At 50.7% G+C, this 20,620-nt stretch overlaps 6 protein-coding genes across 6 annotated transcripts; 4 read left to right on the top strand and 2 right to left on the bottom strand.

Moving 5' to 3' along the window:
• Positions 1-628: 628 nt before the first annotated feature.
• On the bottom strand, positions 629-3,855 carry BC939DRAFT_485107 (kinase-like domain-containing protein; the record flags this gene model as incomplete). Its single annotated transcript, XM_051559287.1, has 7 exons — positions 629-717; positions 1,800-2,066; positions 2,197-2,335; positions 2,510-2,584; positions 2,781-2,866; positions 3,108-3,218; positions 3,771-3,855. 7 exons carry the CDS (start codon positions 3,853-3,855, stop codon positions 629-631), a joined length of 852 nt encoding a protein of 283 aa, XP_051407931.1.
• Positions 3,856-5,149: 1,294 nt separating this feature from the next.
• On the top strand, positions 5,150-10,306 carry BC939DRAFT_464686 (uncharacterized protein). Its single transcript, XM_051557408.1, has 5 exons — positions 5,150-6,153; positions 6,376-6,431; positions 6,908-7,092; positions 7,187-7,475; positions 7,580-10,306. The coding sequence occupies exons 1-5, from the start codon at positions 5,626-5,628 to the stop codon at positions 10,251-10,253; spliced, it is 3,732 nt and encodes a 1,243-aa protein (XP_051407930.1). The 5' UTR covers positions 5,150-5,625; the 3' UTR covers positions 10,254-10,306.
• Positions 10,307-10,513: 207 nt separating this feature from the next.
• BC939DRAFT_522998 (S-adenosyl-L-methionine-dependent methyltransferase) lies at positions 10,514-12,748 on the top strand (the record flags this gene model as incomplete). Its single annotated transcript, XM_051561234.1, has 8 exons — positions 10,514-10,648; positions 10,838-10,987; positions 11,169-11,304; positions 11,449-11,511; positions 11,611-11,636; positions 11,736-11,940; positions 12,042-12,526; positions 12,593-12,748. The coding sequence occupies exons 1-8, from the start codon at positions 10,559-10,561 to the stop codon at positions 12,746-12,748; spliced, it is 1,311 nt and encodes a 436-aa protein (XP_051407929.1). The 5' UTR covers positions 10,514-10,558.
• Positions 12,749-13,295: 547 nt separating this feature from the next.
• On the bottom strand, positions 13,296-14,642 carry BC939DRAFT_532444 (uncharacterized protein; the record flags this gene model as incomplete). Its single annotated transcript, XM_051561659.1, has 3 exons — positions 14,241-14,642; positions 13,422-13,517; positions 13,296-13,347 (listed from the first exon to the last, which is right to left on the bottom strand). Exons 1-3 carry the CDS (start codon positions 14,546-14,548, stop codon positions 13,296-13,298), a joined length of 456 nt encoding a protein of 151 aa, XP_051407928.1. The 5' UTR covers positions 14,549-14,642.
• Positions 14,643-16,555: 1,913 nt separating this feature from the next.
• On the top strand, positions 16,556-19,204 carry BC939DRAFT_313177 (uncharacterized protein). Its single transcript, XM_051551473.1, has 3 exons — positions 16,556-16,898; positions 17,304-18,612; positions 18,734-19,204. Exons 1-3 carry the CDS (start codon positions 16,806-16,808, stop codon positions 19,153-19,155), a joined length of 1,824 nt encoding a protein of 607 aa, XP_051407927.1. The 5' UTR covers positions 16,556-16,805; the 3' UTR covers positions 19,156-19,204.
• BC939DRAFT_464678 (acyl-CoA N-acyltransferase) lies at positions 19,109-20,526 on the top strand. Its single transcript, XM_051557407.1, has 3 exons — positions 19,109-19,721; positions 19,922-20,110; positions 20,225-20,526. The coding sequence occupies exons 1-3, from the start codon at positions 19,332-19,334 to the stop codon at positions 20,411-20,413; spliced, it is 768 nt and encodes a 255-aa protein (XP_051407926.1). The 5' UTR covers positions 19,109-19,331; the 3' UTR covers positions 20,414-20,526.
• Positions 20,527-20,620: the final 94 nt, after the last annotated feature.

The following is a 20,620-nucleotide window of genomic DNA, read 5'->3' as shown; positions in this document are numbered from 1 at the left end:
TCCTCCTCTTCCTCATTTTTTTTTTCTACATCAATAAAAAAGCTACTTTGGTTTGATCCTCATGCTACCATTGCCATTTCCGATCTTGTTACTGTTCGGTCCCCAATGCTGATCCGTCAGGCTGGAGAGACTCGCATTCGAGCATTTGCGAGACCGTGATCGAGACTGTCGCCGATGTTCGCTCAATCCAAAAGTCAGTGGCGGTGGCGGTTGCGAGGTCGGCGGCACTGGAGGTGGTGGACCATGTGCCTGCGCCTGCAAGGTTGCTACCGCATAACTCTGAAGAGAGTTATTACTCTTGAAATGAGGTTGCTGGTGACCCGGTTGTGGCGCACGAGTCGCACCCGGAGCCGAATTCTGTCTCGCATGCGGTTCAGACCACCCAGTCATGGTCGCATGGTGGTCCTGTGCAGCTGCCGGCGCCTCATGGTGCTGCTGTTGCTGCTGTTGCTGCTGATGGTGATAGTTTTGATGATGTCGACGACCCGGCCGCGAATACCCATGTCGCCCTTCCTGCTGCCAGTTCTCGCTTCCACTTCTGCCCTTTCCGTAACTGTTGGATGGGGGATGATGATGATGTTGTTGATGTTGGTGCGTACCGTTGTTTCCGTAGTTGCGCCCACTATCCCTATCCCATGCAGCCGCAGAAGCATTGGTGTTCGTCGACGTCGTAGTCGTACCCGTACCCATAGCGTCCGTTCGGCCACGAACACGGTCCTGTGGGTTCGAGGTCTTGCGTCCAGAAGAAGTCGGCTTCGCCGGCAAAGAACCTATCTCGGATAGGGACCCTCGGTTCGCAGCAACTTGCGAGCGCTCGATACCTGGTTCCTCATGCGTGCCCGCACGGATATGCAGTGATGAGAGCGATGCCGATAAGGACTTTGGAGACAATGGCGGCAAAGGCGGTTGAGCTGCTGCAAGCGATGAGAGGTCCCTGGCGAGTGGGTGCACAGGCGGAGCATGCATATGATAGACATGTCCCTGTCCATGTTGCTGCTGTTGCTGCTGCTGCTGCTGTTGGCGGCCCTTTGATGGGGGAGTAGGAGTACCATTCGTCTGATGGAACCCTGATCCGTTGCCTAGCCGTGGCTTCAACCCTGCTGGAGGGTCACTCAGATAAAACCGAGCATCCTGCGGAGCAAACTGACGTCCTAATCCTTGAGTTGAAGACACCGGCGCCTTTGACTGTCCGTTCGAATGCTTGTTGTCATGGATGGTTGGGGTCACTTCATCCTGGAACGATTCAATTTGAAAGGGTGGGAAAGATACACCATCGTCATCGTCCTCCTCATCTCCCCATCGCGAGTTCGGATCATCCTCCCCCCACGACAGCTTTCGATTCTTCAACGTCGTCTTGGGACTCTCATCACCCCATCGCGCGTTCGGATCGTCCTCGCCCCATGAACACTTTCGGTTCTTCGAACCTGCATCCTGGTTTTCCTCACCCCACAACGAACATGACTTGTCCGTGCCCATATCCGGATACGGATCCGTATTCTCCCACTCAATTTTCTCCTTCGGGAACAACTCCTTCTTTGCAGCTGCATCCGGTGGTGTTGTCGTCCATAACGAAGTCGGACTGTACTCGCGATGATCCGACTTTGGTGGACTGTATTGCGGTCGGTTCCTCCTCCAATCTTTCAACGGATTTTCAGGTTTGCAGCGGTCCCTGGACTTGAACGGATCATCGCCTTTACCATAGGCCCCGCCACGATGGATCGGAACCCCACCAAACGTATTCTCCAGCGACCTGGGCGGGTCCCGATGGCAGCGGACCGTCTGCGCCTCGGCTCCTCGACCCGCACACGATCGCAAGAGATTCTGGAGGTACTCGTAGTCGGGTTCTTCATCAAAGCGCAGACTGCGGGTGTACCCAATGTAGGTCATGAAGCCCCTTGGAAGGCCCTCACACAACTCATCGAGGTCAATGTCCTCCTTGATCTCTCGCATTTTGGCCCAACCCTGCCTCGAATTTCTTGCAGAGATCCCAGACCAGGGCAGTGTACCGATCATCAACTCGAGAAGCATGTATCCGACCGACTCGATGTCATCGCGACGAGTGTGTTCTAAATTTCGTCCCCCCACAGCAGAGGCAGAAGAGCAAATTATAGGAAATGTTAGTCAGTACTTGATAGTGGTGGTGATGCTCAAGGACGCGACTCTTTGGTGTCGCATATTTATATAAATCCCCCCTACCTCGACCACAATGGATATTGATGCTCGCGTATCGAGCCGTGCCGACCTTGTGCTTGGTGCTACCTCGGTTCGGGATATGTTTACCAGAGGCATCCCGGTAGTGGGAAGCCAGGCCAAAATCGACGATCGACAGATGAGGCTTCCCATACGCCGCCAAGATCGGGGACCCCGGCGAAGTCGACATATTCGAATCAAGGCTTTGCTGACGTTTACGTGTGTCGTTGAAGAAACTCATGGTCTGATCCAGGGACGTCGGCGGAGTGTGCGCATGGATGTCCTTGCCCAGCGGAGCATCCGGCAGGGTGATGTCTACGTCCAAGAGAAAGTTCTCTGGCTTGACATCGCGGTAGACGAGTCCTCTGCTGTGGATGAATCTCAGATGTGAGATCTATAGAACGATTTACAGTAAACACATGGGGGGACGCATATTATCTAGGATAATTAGCATTAATGCATCTCAAAGAATAAAGCAAAATACGATTACTCATGTGCGCGACATAAAGAAAAATAAAATTAATACTTGCCACTTGAACGCCCACTTCAATCACAAAACTAAGCGGAAACTTTTCGTTCTCGCGCCTGACTTGCTTTAGGTTGGGTCCCAAGAGGTCAATGACCATGGCGTTATACACGCCCTCCTTCCCGAACCAACGCAGCTTAGGAATGCCGTCTATCGAGCGGAAGGAAAAACAAAGTGCGTAGAGGGTCGTATGGGTACTCTGTCTTGTTCAAAAAATAAATAGGAGACAGCTGTTCATAGGATATAATAAGGGCACAGGGCACAGAGCAGGGGGGGAATGCAGGGCATGACTCTTTTGTATCTCTGCCTCGGTGGTCCATGGAATTGTCACTGGGAACCAAAGGGGTAGTGGGGTGAGAGTATAAGGCCAAATATAGATGCTTTAGCTTACCTCCTCCAGCCAGGATCCCGTACACCTTGGCTTCATGCTCCAGCTGAGGGTGAGGAACGTCGATAGGCTCTCGCTTGATAGCGTAGTCCACGCCCGACGCGATATGGGTCGCTATTTTCATGCATACACCATTGATGCAGATGATATATTAAAAGACAACCCCAATTAGTGATCGCTCATAAAAAAAACCAGAGAGGGACGAGTTTATCGCGAGCCATCGTATTTTTTTTTTCTTTCTCTCAAAGACAGATACACAAACATAAATGAAGCATCGATAGTAGTGAATGAACGAATAAAAGACCAACAAGCTCATGTTCGCTCCAAGCTGGACACCATGCCTGGTCAGCAATGTGGGGAAAGAGTTGTCCCGTTTCGTAGACGACCACTCGTGACCCTCCTCTTCGCTTAAGGTTCATATTCCATAAACTAAGAAGAACCAAGGGCAATGGGCAACAAATATAGATAGCATGGGGGGGGGGGGGAGAAGCATGATGGCCAAGTGCATCAAGGGTCGCACGCATTCAACGGGACATGATATTCAATATAGCACATGTAGTGTGACAACGCGAAACCAATGTGGGGTCGCGTTGTAAAGACATGAGGCCGTGTCGAACATGGATGCAGGTGGGATTTAAATGGAACCATGGTTCTATCACAATTTACCTCGGAATACCTCACCAAAGGAGCCTTCGCCAATCTTGCCCAGGACCAAGTACTCCCCTCCGATGACAGTTGTCGACGAGCCCATTTGCGGAGACGGCGGTGTCTCTGAGCTCTAGAGAAGGAGGTGGGAGTCGAATGTTGGCTGCCCACTGAAGAGAAGGCGGACGAGGACAAAGGTGTGCCAGTGAACAAGGCTGCTGGCGAAGAAGCCCTGTTTTTTTGAGGCAATGATACGAAATTTAGACCAGGACTTGAAGAGTCTGAAGGGTCTCTCTTAGGAGGCCGAGACAACCGAAGCAAAGGATCGAGGTCGTTTGCGACGACTGTGAGTCCTTTGGGGTGACCAAGCAAGGTTGCGGCGTGTGAAGAAATCGAAATGGCCTTGTCTGTCCACAGAAACGATGGAAAGGGCGCCCGTGGTGGTTGCGGGGCTGGGCGGAAATTTTGTTGGCTTTGATTTGATTGCTGTTGTTGCTGCTGCTGCCGAAGAGTGGTTGCAGCAGCAAAGAGGAGGGCGTTGAGTGGCAGTGGCAGTTGCGGTAGTTGTGGGCAGTCGAAGCAATCGCTCAGGGAGAGATGGTGCGGGGCAGACGGGCACCGGTCTTCCTGACTCGCTACAGCTGGGGTGCACACAGCAACAGCGGTGGTAAGAGTGATGATGGGTATGGTGGTAGCGATCGAAAGAGCAAGGACGGAGGGCAAAAGAGGCGGCAGAAGAGAGAGAGAAAGAGAGCCAAGGGAATGCTGGATGCGGGCACGATTGACAATAGGAGCTTGGTGAAGATATGGCTGAGAACAGGGAGGGAAGGCTCGCTTGCTGTGGGAAGTTGCTCTCGGGGTGTAGCCTGAAGCGGCAAGACGCATTCACAGACGAGGAAAAGACACGGGATGGGAGCCGATGGTGACGAGGAAAGGGAGGGGGAGAGGGGGGGGGACGGTATATGGGATGGAGATGGATGAGGTGGAGGTGCGGAGAGGGAGAGAGGGATGGGGGATAGAGGATGGGGATGGGGATGGGGATGGGGATGGGAAAGAGAGAAAGAGAAACACGACGAGTGAGACAAAAGGAGGGATGGGATGGATACAGCGTTTACAGCGTGGATGGTGGATGGTGAGAAGGCGCCGTGTGCAGCAGGCGGGTGCTCCAATTAACCTTGGTGGTGTACATACATGGGCATGGACATGGACATGAATGTACGTGGATGAGTGGATGGATGCATACATCCTACGGGTCTCCTCTCTCGCCTCGCTCTCGCTCGTACTCTGTGGCAGCAGAGTCTCCGCTGCACTGCAGCAAAGGAGGGGACTGGGGGTCGAGACCCTGTCGCAGTCCTCCGCTGCCTCTCGATCGAGTGGCTCTCTCTCTCTCTTTCTCTTTCTTCAGGAGGGAAGGAGGGCAGGCAGGCAGGCAGGCGGGCAGAGGGGGGTCCATCCCGGCGCCCTAATTTAACAAGTAAAAAGCTAAATACCTCTTCCCCATTGCCCATTGCCCATTGCGCATTCTTCATTCATTCTTCATTCTTCATTTTTCATTCTTCATTCCTTATACTTCATTCTTCATTCTTCGTCTCATCCCTCTTCATCATTCGCCTTCTTCTTCCTCTTCTGTCATCTCCCCTTTCACTTTCATCCACCTTACCATCCCTATCCATCGCTCCACCGGCCTCTTCCTCCCTCCCTTCTTTCTATACACCGTTATTTACAGACACTTTGACACTTCTGCGTTGTTGCACAGAGTCAAGATTGCTCAACACTTCCCTCGGTACCCAACTAGCACACACAACACAACCACGCTGCTCGGAAACCATTTAAATGATCCTGTAGTAACTGTCATGTATCTGCACCTCATCCCTCAATGTCATTCCCAAACCATGCGCACGACACCCTGACTGTGTCCACCCGCTCGGCCCCTCGCAGTCGTCGCAGGAGTCACTCGACAAGCGAAACATACAACCACACCACTGCAACTGATAACGCCATTCTTGGATCCAGCAGCCACCCGCCCCCTCGCCTTCACACTCAACGACAGCAGCAGCATCCAAGCATTAACACTACAGCCAGGACAGTCAGCACGCCCTCGCAACAGGCAGCTCCTCATGATCTGACGACGAAGACTCAGGATCAAGAGCATCGCTTCCATAACACTCCGTCTTTACTTCCGAACACCGACGGCAGCTCGGGCTCATCCCCTCTGGATCTCAACCGTCAATCCTCACAGGCGCAGCAGAGTGAAGGGGCGGTCAACGAGGGTGCATCGGATCAATCTGCAGTGATAAGACCCAGGCGACCTCCCCGGCAGCGACCGCATCGCTTGTTGCTAGATCCCACAGCGTTCGAAAACAATTATCGCGTGCTTCCCCTCCTCATTGGTTGTATCATTCCTGTAAGTTTACACAAATGAAGCGCACGGATTTGCGATTGAGAGATGCAGCCAACAGACGACTCTTGTGTCTATAAAAGGGAGGGGGAGGACTCGGTGCTGGTCGTGTGGCCACTATTGCTCTCGGTGCCAAAGAGGTGGCCTTTGCAGACTCATGCTCGTTCAGAATTTTAACACTTTAACACACATAAAATCATAATCTTCTTTTGGGGAACCTGTTGGTAGGTCTCGATTCTAATCAATGTGCCCTCAATTACCTCGCCCTGGGTTGGGATAGCAACGTAAGTTCAAAGCGGTCTTGTTGTTGTGCAAGTATCTAGTGGCATGTGTGTGTATGCAGATGACCATTTTGAATGCCATCTGAATGTCATGGTCATTATCCTTTTCGTCATCGTTGTTGTGTTGCCCATTCAATGTTCTCCTTTGAGGAAAAAATATCTTTTTACATTCTCGAGATGTAAATAGTAGTAATAATAATCCGCGTAGAGTCGGCTAAACCTATTTTATAGATCACGGAGTTCATTGCCCACCATAGAAAACTATACAGTTATAAATAACGCGTCGGTGTCGTTATTCGTACTCTTGTTACCATGCTGCAGGGAACATGAGCAAAAAGGGCTTGCATAATATGAAGAGTACAAGAGGAAGAAATAGTGTTCAAGTGGAAGACTACTCGAAGCTGTACATCTGTACATAGATGCATCCCACCGACAGGCATCTTTCTCATCCGTGCCAAACTCGTTTCCGCCTTTTCTAGGTACAATCAGACAGGCCAGGACTGGGATGATATTCAAGCTATTAGCATCCCTCGCTGGCTCGACGCCATGATCATCCTTGCACTCGTCATGGCCATCATCTGCAACATCTGTATCCTCTTTCGCTTCCTCGAACGACGCATCTGGCACAGTGTCATTCTCTCGCTCATCACTGCGACCCTACAGGGTATGTGTAGTCCTCCTTCGTACAGAGCCGTGCCTGTGAAAGCTCTATTATCATCCCATGATTTACACGCTTGTCACTCTATCTATTGCTTTAGATATTCTTTGTATTGGCGCAGTTATCCCATTCTGCATACTATATCCGCCCAAGGACTACGTCTACCTGGAAGGCTTCTGGACCATGATTGCATCCATGGTATTTTCTCTTACTGCCACGGTCCTCATGTCCATCGATCTCCACCGGACTCCAAACTTTAGGCTACAAGGCTCCGGGGTCACACACAAGCAGCGTATCCTGATTGCTGAGGCTATGTCGCTCTGCTTCTACTTGGCCATCGGGGCCCTGATCTTTATCTATTTGGAGCATTGGACATTCCTGGATGCACTGTAATTTCATTCGAGATGACTTCTCGCCGTGTATCTCGCTTCGTATAGTGCTGTCAGATCTTTCTCACGAACGCGACATCAATCATATATTTTATCCGCCTTAGGTTCTTTGTCATGGTAACGATCACGACAATCGGATTCGGCGACAGGACGCCAGCTACAGCTGGAGGCCGTGCTTTTGTCATCTTTTATGCCGCTGGAGGTATTGTCATGCTGGGTCTCGTCGTGAATTCGATTCGATACGTCATTTTGGAGGATCTACATCGCGAGTTTGCTACTCGTACCAAAGACCGCAAGGCCAAGAGGGAGGCAAGAAGGATCGAACGGAAGGAACAGCGCGCCCGGGAGGAGGAGGGCCGACAACGCGTAAATGACGCGCTCGAGCGCATTCACCAAATGGAATCTGTAGGCAGAGTGGAGGAGCACACGGAGTCGAGCGAAAGCAATCAGTATCACTCGCACTACTTCACACATTTTCCACGCCACTTTACTCTTTCTCGACAACACCATCCGAGGCTGCCAGCCATTTTCACGCACGGTCCAGATACGTCTGAGAGCAAATCGGTTCAAGGAATCGAGGAATCGAGGGTGAGTAATTCGGACTCGACTTTGGGAGACGAGTCGATCGAGATGTCGCGAACAGGCACAGCGCACAAACCATCCATTGACAGTGCACCTGTGAAACCGCAGCACCAAGATACCAGCGTCGCCTTCCAGGATCCACGCCATCCCACACGGCAACAAACCAGTGGGAGCGTCGACGCCGAGGAATTGCCCTACTATACGACCTTGGAGTCTCGTCCAGTGCATGGCCCTGGCGAGAACAAGCATTGGTGGCAAAGAATTTTCAAGATTCAAAAAAAGACTCCACAGTTGGTCATTCACACACTAACGCCCAGTGAGCAACGAGAGGAGGACAGGAAACAGTCGTACAGGGAGACCATAAAGGAGTACCGTGGCCGACTTCGATTCAGTGCCCTCATGTTTATGATCTTTTGGATCGTTGGAGCCATCATCTTCACGTTCGTCGAGTCTTGGGACTTTGGTTCGTCCATGTACTTTGTCGTCATTGCCTTCACCACTATCGGATACGGCGATTTTGTGCCCAAGACCATCGCCGGACGGGCTATCTTTCTGGCCTACTGCTTGCTAGGGGTTGTAACGCTGACGTCGTTGGCATCTTTGATTGCCGAAGTCCTGAGCAAGCGCATGAGGAAGCACGTAGTTGAGTCCCAGATGAGGCGAGTGGAGCGTATTGAAGAGGCCATTGACGAGACACACGAATTAGGCGGAAACGAAAACGTGGGGCTCGAGGAGGGGTTGCAGCTACAGAATGGTGATGGACTCGAGAGAGGAAGGGTGCGAGTCCTCAGCGATCTAGTCGAAGTCGAGCACGAAGAGTCTGAACCGATGGCTGTTGATAATACATGCCAAGGTAGTCTCCAACAGCTGGTCATGGTCTCCAAAATCGTTGACCAGTTGCTGCAAAAGGTACTGGGCATAGACTACTCGGAGGATGAGGGCCATCAAGGACTTTTGGGGTGCGAACCGCCCCGGTTACCACTCCACACACCAGGAGCGATCTTGAATTACCTGGAAAAGGAGGAGGACGCATCGGACACCTATTTGAGTCCGTCGATCTCGAGAGATATCACGTCCACCAGCTCGATCCATAGAAATTCGATCCGGCCCCTGATGCATAAACGAAGGCATTCGGTTGATCCCCGCTCGGATTCGTACTGCGAAACTACCAGCACATCGTCTAATGATACTCCACAATTCAAGATCACAGCCTGGCCAGCGGCAGTGACGAGCACGCCCGGGGTCCATTCATCGGACACAGACCGAGTACGTGCTCCTTCCCCGGCACTCGCCTTACCAGCATCCGCGACTGGGCCATTTGCAGGGCACAGGCACCACAGAGATGGCAATATCACAGTCTCAGCAGTTGAATGGCAGCACTTGATCGACTATGCAAAACAGTTCAAAGTGCTGGCAGTAGCTTGTGAAGAAACCTTGCAAAAGGTCATAGCCTGGGAAGAGTCTGAGAAAAAGCTGCGCCAACGACGTCATGAGGCCCGTCTTCGCCAGAAGCGTCTTTTGGAAGACCGTCGCCGACAATTGCAGGAGCTTGAGGAAAGCCGAGCGGGCGTCGACGGCAATGCGACGGATGAGGACCTTGATGAAGAGGAAGAGCTGGAAGAGTTGGAAGATTGGGATGAAGAGGGGAGCAATGATGACGAGGAAGACGAAGCTTTGGATCGAAGACGAAATAGGATAACGACCTCGTTGCTGGGTTTCTCAAAGCCGATACACCGGAGTCGGAGCCGGAGTCGGGGTCGGAATCGGCAACCCAGCACCACACGGGAGGAACCTGTGGTGGAGCTAAATAACCAGCAGCCGCAACAATCGCGACAATCGCAGCCACCGCATCAACAGCATCAGCGACAGCGCCCTTCTGTATCTCTCGCCTCGAAACTGCAGGCCCGTCTGAGAAGCCAAGACCGGAAGAGCTTCCAAAGACAGGCACGATCGAGGAGCCGCCCGAGAGATTGTGAACTAGGCCGTCGGCGTAGTGGGGATGAAAGCGAGTATCGAGGTAAAAACCGTCCTGCTGGACATCGTCCACAAGTGCGAGCACCCCAGAATAGCGATCCAAGGACTTCAACTTCTTTGGATGCACATTCTTCCCGACCTTCAGAAAGCGAGAGTGGACCTCACCCACTGAGGACATCCAAAGACGCGATTATTATCTCCTCACCATCTTCTTCATTATGATATTTGTAGTATATAATTGCAGTTTCTGTAATATACCATTTGACATTAGCATGCACAAGTACAAAGCGTCTGGCATTGGATTGGTGCACCATGTAAACATTCAGGCACAAACGCGTGCGGGGGGCGCGTCTCGAGCTGGATGGGCTGTGCGTGATACGCGCGACTGTGTAAAAACGACGCGTGGGTGGCTGAGCTCTCTGCCATTCCATTGGGGGAAGGGGGGGGGGGGGGGGGGGGGGGCCAAAAGAAAGATCGCACGCAAACCATTTGATCGTCCATCCTATCTGCTTCATCGTCCCCAATCCATGTCATCCCAAGCTTCCGTCACCAACGCCCCCTCGAACGAGGCGAGGGACCCTGCCTACTTTGGCTACTATGCCATGCTGCAGCATCAGGTACACGGGGCGGGTGAAATCGCACAGCACATGGCCAGACCACGAATCACAAAGGACTCGTGTTGAGTCGAGTCGGTGGCCGAGTTATTTGCCCCCCCCCCCCCCCCCCCCTATTCCCGATGTCATATCTCTGACTGGGCCCCCGTCCGTTATATGTCTACTTTGTATTGAATTTGTCCACTTCTCTAGCAAAACATGATGCAGGACAATGTCAGGACATCGACATATAGATCTGCGATCCTGCTCAATACCGAGTGTTTTGAGGATAAGCTGGTCATGGATGTTGGAGCAGGCATGATAAAAAAAAAAAAAAAAAAAAAAAAAAAGGCGTTATGCTTTGTTTAATTTTATTTTGCTGTGAACCAATGCTATCGCAGATCTTCCAATCCTGACCATGTTTTTTTCTCATTCACCTTTGGATTTTGTGAAATTCACCATCGATATTACTACCGCTTACTCATGATACTTGACGCGATGGTGTGTCTCAGGATCGGGAATCTTGTCCTACTTTGCAGTCCAGGCTGGAGCCAAGAAGGTCTATGCGATCGAGGCGTCGGATATGGCACAGAAGATGAAGAAACTGATTCGTGCTGCGTCCTTGCCTCCTGGGAAATCCAAGAACGAGTTCTTGAAGGACAAGGTCGAAGTCATCCAAGGTAAAGGAAGAAGAAGGAGAAAAAGAAGAAGAAGAAGAAGAAACAATAGCAGGGCTAGCAGTACGTGTACATGAAGTAATGAAGTATATACAATTCTAACGTGTCGATAAATTTGCTTTTGCAATTGGTGCTATGATACGATAGCCAAGATTGAGGACCCCGAGGTCGATGCGCCCAAGGTGGATACCATCATTTCAGAACCCATCGGTAAGGACTCGTCAAAGCATGGATCCTATAATTGAATCCTACACATGGTTTTACTCCCCCTCCCCAGATACTTATACTTTTTTCTTGATTTTTGAATAGGTGTTCTGCTTGTTCATGAGAGAATGGTAAGCTGCTGCCAGAAACCTGCGGAAGAAACTTTCTTGCTTCTGGACAATATGAGGAGTGCTGACATACCGCTGTTCATACCCATGATGACTATTTAGATCGAGAGCTTTATCTATGCGCGCGACAAGTTTTTGAAGCCTGGAGGACATCTTTTCCCCAACAAGGGTACAATGTACCTGGCACCCTTCACAGACGCGGGTCTGTTCACTGAAACCATGGGCAGGGCTCGGTTCTGGGAGCAGACGACCTTTCACGGCGTAGACCTTACGCCTCTTTATCCTGATGCGAAGGCTGAGCTCTTCAGTAAGTGAATTTCTCGGAGAAGACATACCTAATACTAACAATGTTTCACGATGCTATGTGGTTTAACGTATCTCATTATTGTTTATTTTTGCTTTCGCTAGACCAGCCTGTGGTTGGACACTTTGAGCCAAAGTCGCTGTTGGCTGTCCCTACGCCGGGCTTTGACGGATTCGAGTTTGATTTCAACACGATCACGATGCAGAGTTTGCGGGACTTTGTGGTGCCGATCTCTTGGACGGCTCAGTACACTGGACTGATGCACGGTGTGGCTGGCTGGTTCGATCTGTTGTTCTCGGGTAACCCGCTGTCGGCGGCCAGCCAACCGATCGAGATGTCGACTGCACCCCATGCCGAAAAGACACACTGGCAGCAGGTCCGTTTCATGTTCCGGGAGCCGTTGGCGGTCAATTCTGGACAGGCTATCCGTGGGTGGATGCATTGTGTTGTCAACGACATGCGATCCTACACGGTCGATATTGAAATCATTGCGGGAGCCCAGGGGGAACTCTCGGATCCGAGCCAGCCATTTGAGCCATTGTTGGAGAAGCAGGAGAAGCAGCAGGGTTATTCTACGCGGACATCGACAGTTGGTGGGGAAGCTGGACAGGAGGTCGTGGCGGAGGCAGGAGACGACGGTGTGGACGAATTGCAGTTTGTGAGGCGGAGAGGTCGTTGGCAGTTGCATGAGCAGGCGTACAACTATACATACCAGGGTCCGACCAATGATCTGGTGCATCCAGAGCACTTGTGCATGTACGAGCCTCAGAATGTGGAGGATGCTTATGGCGGCATCACTTACACTGTTTAAATATGTGTGGTATTGAAAGAAGAGAGCAGTTGAGCAAACCGAGGGGAAGGGAGGGGAGGGGGGAAGGGTTCTGAAGCCGCATCAGTAAGTATCACTGGCATATATATATATATATTTTATAATAAACAAAAGCTGTGTAGATTGCGACCATCAAAGGAAACCGTGTGCGCGAGTACGATAGGCTTGAGGGGGAAGCTCCTCTTGCTTGATCTGACCTGTAAATGCGGGAGGCTCGCGCGCAAGACAAAGTGCTTTTTTGTTTCGAATGTCGTGTGTCGTGTGTCGTGCGTGCCAGATTTATATTTTTTTTTATCTCTTGGTGCAGGGTTCACAATAAGGTCTCCTCCAATCCTGAATTAAACCTTATTCCACTCCGACTACCATGAGTCGTTGTAGCTACGATGGATGAGATGGTCCCTGCAAATGCGTCTTAATCCTCTTCAATCCAATCCAACGGCGTCTCATTCCCCTGCAGATTCACTGTCCATCTCACAGTGATTGCAATGGTTGTTTTTGTATCTGAGGCGGGGGGGGGAGGAGGGGTTCCTCAAGCTGGCTTCCCGCCTTTGCCGAGTCCCAAGCTACTATTAAAAACATCCCTATAAAAAACAAAATAAAAAAAGAAAACCATCACCATCTCTCCCCATAGCAAACACCACATCTCGGCCCTTACCTCTTATGAACATATTCCACGTCAACGAACCCGAGGTGGTCATAGAAGACAATGCTGTCATCCACTCCACCATGATCACAAATCGCCAAGCCGTTGCTGATGATTAGAGTTTGAAATTGTGAAATTATTTAGGCGCTAGTCCTAATCGGTTATGATGGATTATTGTTGTTCGGAAGGAATCTCAAGACCCTTGTCTGTTCGCTTGGTGTCGCGCGTGTGCTTTATAGAACATACACAAACCGAAACGGGCGTCTTTGTTTTTTCCAAACAAACAGAGGATCGACCCCCTCTTCTCATCGTACGTGCGGTTTTGGGCAGGGGAATTTCTTTTAAAGCAGGTCCCCTCATCTCCCAATCTGGGGTCATGTGCACAGACTGAAGCGGTTGTACAGCCCCTCACACGATCCACATCCCATTTAGGCTAGTCCGGGCTCTTTTTTTTGACATAGGAATAATTTTACTTCATCTGCATGTAAAAAAAAAAAAGGAACAGGCAATGATGTCGACGTTGCGTACATAGACAACGCGTGCCTGATAGAAACAAGGATAATTTCCCTTCCTCGCATTCACACCTTTTTCACAAACGTACACACATGCGCGCATAAGAACAGGAATAAACAGGTTATGCTTGATTCGTCTTTTGGTTTTATTAGGATCAGCAAAAGGGTACTTTCTTTTGTTACAAGCAAATGAAAGGGTACAATTATGTGTAGTAGAGTAATAGGATATCACTATAGTTGCTAAGCGGATCGCAAAGAGGGCACAAGCGTCCATGTCGCCATTAGATCAGAGTGAGACTGAGAGAAAGGATTATTTTACAGGAACTGGGCAAAGGCAAAGGCACCGGCACCGACGGCCATGAGGGCCTTCGCAGGGGCGTTCAAGGCGTTTCCGCTCGAGGGCGAGGTGGTGGGCGCGGTTCCGGCGGTGGTCGTGGAGGGGGTCGCGACGGTGGTGGTGATGACGGTTGGGACACCGATGGTGATGCTCGTGGTGATGCCAATGACGGTCGTCGAGGTCTCGGTTGCGGTCACAACTCCGGAGGAGGTGGTGGTGGTGGCGGAGGGCTTGGCGGCAGCGGCAAGGCCCAAGAAGGCGACAGCGATGGCGGCGGCAGAGAACTTCATGTTGGATGGATTAGATTGGGGCTGGGTGGGGGGTATGTGTGATTTTTTGAGAGAGTAGAGAGTGAGTGATGGAGAACAAAAAAAAAAAAGCGAGGACGGACGGACAAGTATTTATACTGAAGATGGCCTCGGGAAGTCGTCCTTCCCCCCCTTCAGGGCCAGGGCTGTGGAAGGCGTATGGATACGACGGTAGTCTAATTCCGCTACGGGGCAAATGGGTGGAAGTGACCGCGCGGTGACCAAATGAAAATGTCATCGAGAGCATAGACTAGGATGGATACAGGCACCCAGACCAAAATATAAAGGACGCGGCCTCTCATTGGTGCTTATCTCAACGTCCTCTAGCGTGTCTTCAACGGTAATGCGTTGTGTATCCATCCTTTCATTTGCTTGGCCAAGGGGAGGGGGGCAACACTACACACACAGACATCATGGATGTCATCGACCACTGGGAGGCAAGCGGCCGCCCCTCCCCAGTGGTGCGTCTTTCCACGATATGCCCAATACCCTTGGCTCCAGGGGGTTCCTGCGACGCTACTCGTATAGCTATGTAGTCCGCTGTCGGGTCCTGTGTCCACTTGGATTGGACATGCCATATTGAGAAAGGCAAAGAAAAATCCAGCGCTGTCAGAATCTGTCCGATAACAGGAGCGGGAGAACTTGGTTGAGAGCCGAGTTGTGGCACAACAATATGCAGTTCATGAGAGAGGGTTAGCATTAGCATGTATGTTTGCTCCATGGTGCTTCAGCCGAGAGGGCCATGACTTCATCTTGATATCTACATGGAAACACAACCTGTGGGACATTCTGCTCCCTAGCCTACATCGAACGCAGGGGTGTGACGGAAGGATCCATTCGTCCCATCTGGTAGACTATTGAATATATTGGGAGCCTATTTTTGTTTTTCCAGAGTAGCACGTCTTCTTATCCTATCTATGGTCCATCTTAGACTTGTGGGGAAAGCAGACGCCGAGCCTAACTATGACGCGATCGAGTCGAGCACGATCGACCGTCTACGGCACGTGTTCTAGCAGGCCGATAGACTTCTCTTCTTTTCTCTGAGGATCCATCCATATGGTCTTCATTTCACTTATCTGCATGGCGTTTGTATGCTACTGAACTATGCTAAATAGGCACCGCACTACTCTCTGCTCAAGTACCCATGGAACTCCTGCGCCCCCTCCCCTCTCTCCCCCTTCGTTCCCTTTTCACCGCCCTTTTGGTGTTTTGGGAGTCGGGTGTTAGAAATCAGAGAGGTCTTTGTGGCTAAACTTTTTATATTAAGGGACACTTTGAAAAAGCTACAATTGACAATCTACGGGTGTCAAAAATATAATGGAGCTCTAGAGTTACTGGGTTCCTCGCTATGGGCTATGGTCACAACACGCAATTTTATGCCTGATATCTATCAACCACCATCATCTGCCACAGTGCGCGTCGGCATTATCCGTCTTCAACTTCACGTAAGACCACCGATTGACCTGTCATTACAGTGTCATATTGCGTAAGGGTACTCCTTATCTTGCCACACCAAAATGAACGCCACTGTCTTTTTCCCGTCTCTACAAGTCTAGTCCTAGAAGCATCATCCATAGCCGCTGTATCTTAGGACAACTCGTCTAGCGGGAGCACAAAGGAAAAAAAAATGGCGAGTATATGAAGCGGAGACTAAAGGATGGTCGATCAACATGGCATGATCGACAGGGGAAGGAATTTCGGAGAGGAATTGGCCCCTTTCTTGCGCACGAGCATGTCCTGCTCTTGAAAGGTATTTTGCTCTTGTCAACCATCTACTTCATGGAAACGGCTTTGTTGACGGTCTTCCTGGCCCGTTGACTACCATGAGCCAAACCCTCGCCCTTCTGGCACCCATCCACCACCGGATTCAGTTTTTTCCTCTTTATATATCTTAGTTCGTCCAGCACGACAAAGAGATCAACATAGTGGCACTTCGATAAAAGAAGTCAATGGATTTCCCACAAGAAGACGAAGGTTTCGATCCGGTCCAGAAGGAGAATCGCATGCAAGCCAGATGTCAAAAAGAAAAGTCACCTCACACACCCCACTCCACATAGGCCCTTTCAGCTTCACGCCTCTGCCCTTCACCCTCTTTGCAAACGATCCCGTCCCCTCCTCCTCACCACCATTGACAACCACGCAGAACTAGCCCACCAGCACGCGGCAACACCTTCTTTACTCCCTCTTTCCGCGCCACCAACACCTCACGCATTCTTGCTCATTCTTCTTGCCCCCCCCCATGACCTCAGAACGACCCTCCATTCCCCCCATCGCGACCATGGCTCCCACAGCAGCCAACCCTCGGGAAGCCCACCTCACAGTGTCCTGTCCCGTAAGTTTTCCCTGCCACTTGCTTCCTCAGCAAACTCTTTGAAAAGAACATCCCCTATCTCCTTTTTCTATCTCTTCTGAACCTGCGCTACCCCAACCGAAATACGGAGGATTCAAGAAGGTGTTCCTGCTGGGGGAGGATAGCATATGACAAAGCACAGGATCATTGTGATTATTTTCACCATGACTGAGGAGCGACAACAAAAACACCCCTATAGTGTGTGTTTCGTCTTGTTCAATGTTCCATACCAATGGACCGAAAATAATCGTGCACATGCGAATTACTTCCTCCAACTTGAGAGCAGCAGCAGCAGCAGCAGCAGAGTTTTGGGCTTATATCATTGACATTGCATGTTCCCTTTTGACTTTTTGGTTTGTAATTATTATTATTTTTGCTTCTTCCTAGAACATCGGCACCAAGAGCACGCCCATGAACAGTTCCACGATCCCCGGTCTCCCCTCGCCACCACTCTCGCCCTTTTCAAACACCACCGCTGGGCATGACAGCCGCTCCGATTCGCTGCCTCTGATGCCCATGCCCTTGGCATGCGCACAGCCGGCCATCCTCCGTGTGGTTGAGGACGACGACGCCTTTACTGGTTCATTGGACCGATTGTCGTCGCTTGAGACTCTCTCGGATCAGCTACACCAGCTAAGCTCACCTCGATCTTCGGAGGAAATCATTGGCGTACAGCAACCCGTCCGCAGATCTGCTGATCATCAAGAAAACCACATCCTTGCTGCCCAGTTGACCTCAATACCCTCAGTTCGCACCAACTCGAATTCCAACTCCACGGCTGCTGAAGGAGGATTTGCGGATGGATCTCCAATGGCAGTAGAGATCGAGGAGCTAGTGCCTATGCTCCCGAGTCAGCTTCGCAAACGACACGAGAGTATGAGAATACCGGCGAGGACGGCGCAAACGCAACCACCGGTCATTTCGGCACTCGAATCGACCAATCAGGCTTCCGTATCGACACCCATGATTCAGTTGGACCTCGTGCGAAACCCTAGGGACCACAATTCGCAGAGCAGGGGCATTTCTGACAACAAGGATGATGAGGAGGACGATGAGAGTGACACAGATTCGGTGCTGGCGTCTTATCATTCTGGAACGATGATCCGAGCAAAGTCTTACAGTATGTTTGAGTCCAATAACCTCGGTTCCAGCGCGGATTCATCCATTATGCTGACTCCCAGCCAACGAATGCGGATCATCCAGGGGCTCATGCCATCCTCAGCAATATCGCCCTCCTCCATCCCCATGGATCACCATTCAGAAATGTCAGCGAGGGAATGGATCCAGATGCAGTCGAAGATGCAGGCGCTAGAGCTAGAGGTGTCACATGTGAAACGGACCAATACACTGTTGAATCAGGAACTGGACAAGGTGAATGCGAATCTGAGGAGATTGGCTGCATTAGCGAGCGGTGATGAGGATGGAGGCGAAGGCTGGCGGAGAGAGTACGAGTTTTTGGTCCAGCAGGTGGACTGGATGCATCGGCAGTTGCAGCAGGCACAGGCGGAGCAGTACGCGGAGAGGATGCGTTTGGACGTGTCGGAGATGGCCCTCACTGGCGCGGGAGCGACGCCTTCGAGGTACCAGACAGAGATGACACGGGAGCTGTGCACAGAGGTCAAGGACTTGACGACCTCACTCCGGATGTGGCAGTCGGCGTTTCAGCAGGCGGAGGAAAAGTACCGTCGCAAGTGTGGTATGTGATACTCCCCTATTTCCATGGAGTCATAATTTGGGGTCTTAAAAAAAAAAGGGGATCAACGTTTAGTAGTGAGACGCTGACAATATTCTATTTTTTACTTTTCCCTGTGCATTAGATGGTGAGCGTGCGCTGAAAAAGACCCTACAGGAGCGTGAGGCGCAGCTGTCTAGCCTGGTCGAGAAGCTGTCAGGATACGAGGGCGAGTTTCAAAAGTCGATCGCCAATTATGAAGAGCTGATGCGACTCTCTGCAGAACTGGAGCTACTTCAAGGTCCCAGCACGACAGAGGATCAGCAAGAGGCCCGGGATTTTGCTTCAAGTTCGAGTAAGGGCCGTGTTGTTTCCAACGACAAGAGTAACATGCCAGGAACGTTCCCGGGTCAGCTATGGGGTCGCAGTTCTGTGACTGAGGATTCTTCTGCTATTACTACTACCACTACTACTACTACTACTACTACTGATACCTTGACAGTCGACCAGCTCTCGGTCTCGATCCTGTCCTGGGCAGCATTGTTGGCGACCTACATGCTGTCGTGATTTCCCTAATGATAATAAAGGATTTTTTTTTTTACTTTTTTGTTCATTGAATCGATGAAAATCATTCTGCCTGGTGACTGTTGCTAACCTTTCTACTTGAGCACAGCGCGCAGCCAGATCTCTTCAAACTCACGTCCCCTCCCCTCCCCTCCCCTTCTTCTCTTCGACAAAGAATAATGACCAAATCAAAATCAAAGGGGAAATCGAAATCCGGAACCGCATCGACTTCAGGAGCAAAAGCCGGTCCGTCAAAGGACACGTCAATCGCAGGCTCGACTGCGACATTAGCCTCCAACAAAGACACGATTGGGAGCAGCATCAGCAGCATCAGCAGCATCAGCAGTAGTATCAGCGGCATCAGTAGCAGCAGCAGCAGCAGCAAGAACGACCCTAAGAACAGTATACCGCCACCGGTACCATCCATACCACGGATCGACTATATTGGTTATGAATCCGAACATCAACTCCAGGGCATGGTCAGCCTGATTGAGAATGACCTCTCGGAGCCGTATTCGATCTACACCTATCGCTATTTCTTGCATCAGTGGCCCAAGCTCTCCTTTCTGGTAAACCATTTCTTTTTTTCTTTTGTATTTTCAGTAAACACACGCGAACTCGGACAGCTTCGAGCCAAGTAATGCATTATTCAAGCTCACTCACCCCACCCCTATGTTTATGTTTCTTCCTCCCCCCCCCTCCCCCCCCCTTTCTCCCCCCTCCCCTTCCCCATGGACAAAAAAAAAAAAAAAAAAACCACGAATAACAGGCAATGGATAAGGATAAGGACAAGTGCATTGGCGTAATTGTCTGTAGACTCGAGCCTCACGGCCGCATGAAATCTAACCGTGGTTATATCGCCATGCTGGCCATTTCAAAAGAATACCGCAAACGCCGGATCGGATCGACCCTGGTTCTAATGGCTATCGAGGCCATGAAGAAGGCTGGAGCCGATGAGGTAAACGTGCCGCGCTTACTTTTTCTCTTGTCTCGATCAGAAACCAAACAGGGGGGGTGATTGACATCTTGACTCTATTATATATTTTTTTTTAAAAAAAAAAATCGGGAGTAGATTGTGCTGGAGACAGAGTACACGAACACGAACGCGATCGCATTGTATCTGCAGATGGGATTCATCAAGGACAAGCGACTTTACCGATACTATCTCAACGGCATTGATGCTTTCAGACTAAAACTGTTTTGCAAACCAGAACTCGAGGGCGCTGACAGGGCATCCCACGAGAGCAACGTGGCACCATGAATCAACCGCTTTGCCAAGTAGTCCATCCGTCTTCAAACTAATATAGCAAAAGTCAGCCTGTACTTGCAAGCGTGCAGCCATATACACTGCCCAAGTGAAGAGTAAAAAAGTATTCTTTATTCATCTGTATTTTTTATCTTGTGTTTGTTTTTTATTGTATAGTGGATATCGATACCCAATAGATCGATATTTTGTTCCAGGACCTTG

The sequence above is a fragment of the Gamsiella multidivaricata genome, assembly GCF_025024155.1.
Source record: "Gamsiella multidivaricata strain RSA 2152 chromosome Unknown BC939scaffold_84, whole genome shotgun sequence".
In the NCBI taxonomy this organism is placed as follows: Eukaryota; Fungi; Mortierellomycota; class Mortierellomycetes; order Mortierellales; family Mortierellaceae; genus Gamsiella; species Gamsiella multidivaricata.
This window is presented reverse-complemented; position numbering and strand designations above follow the sequence as displayed.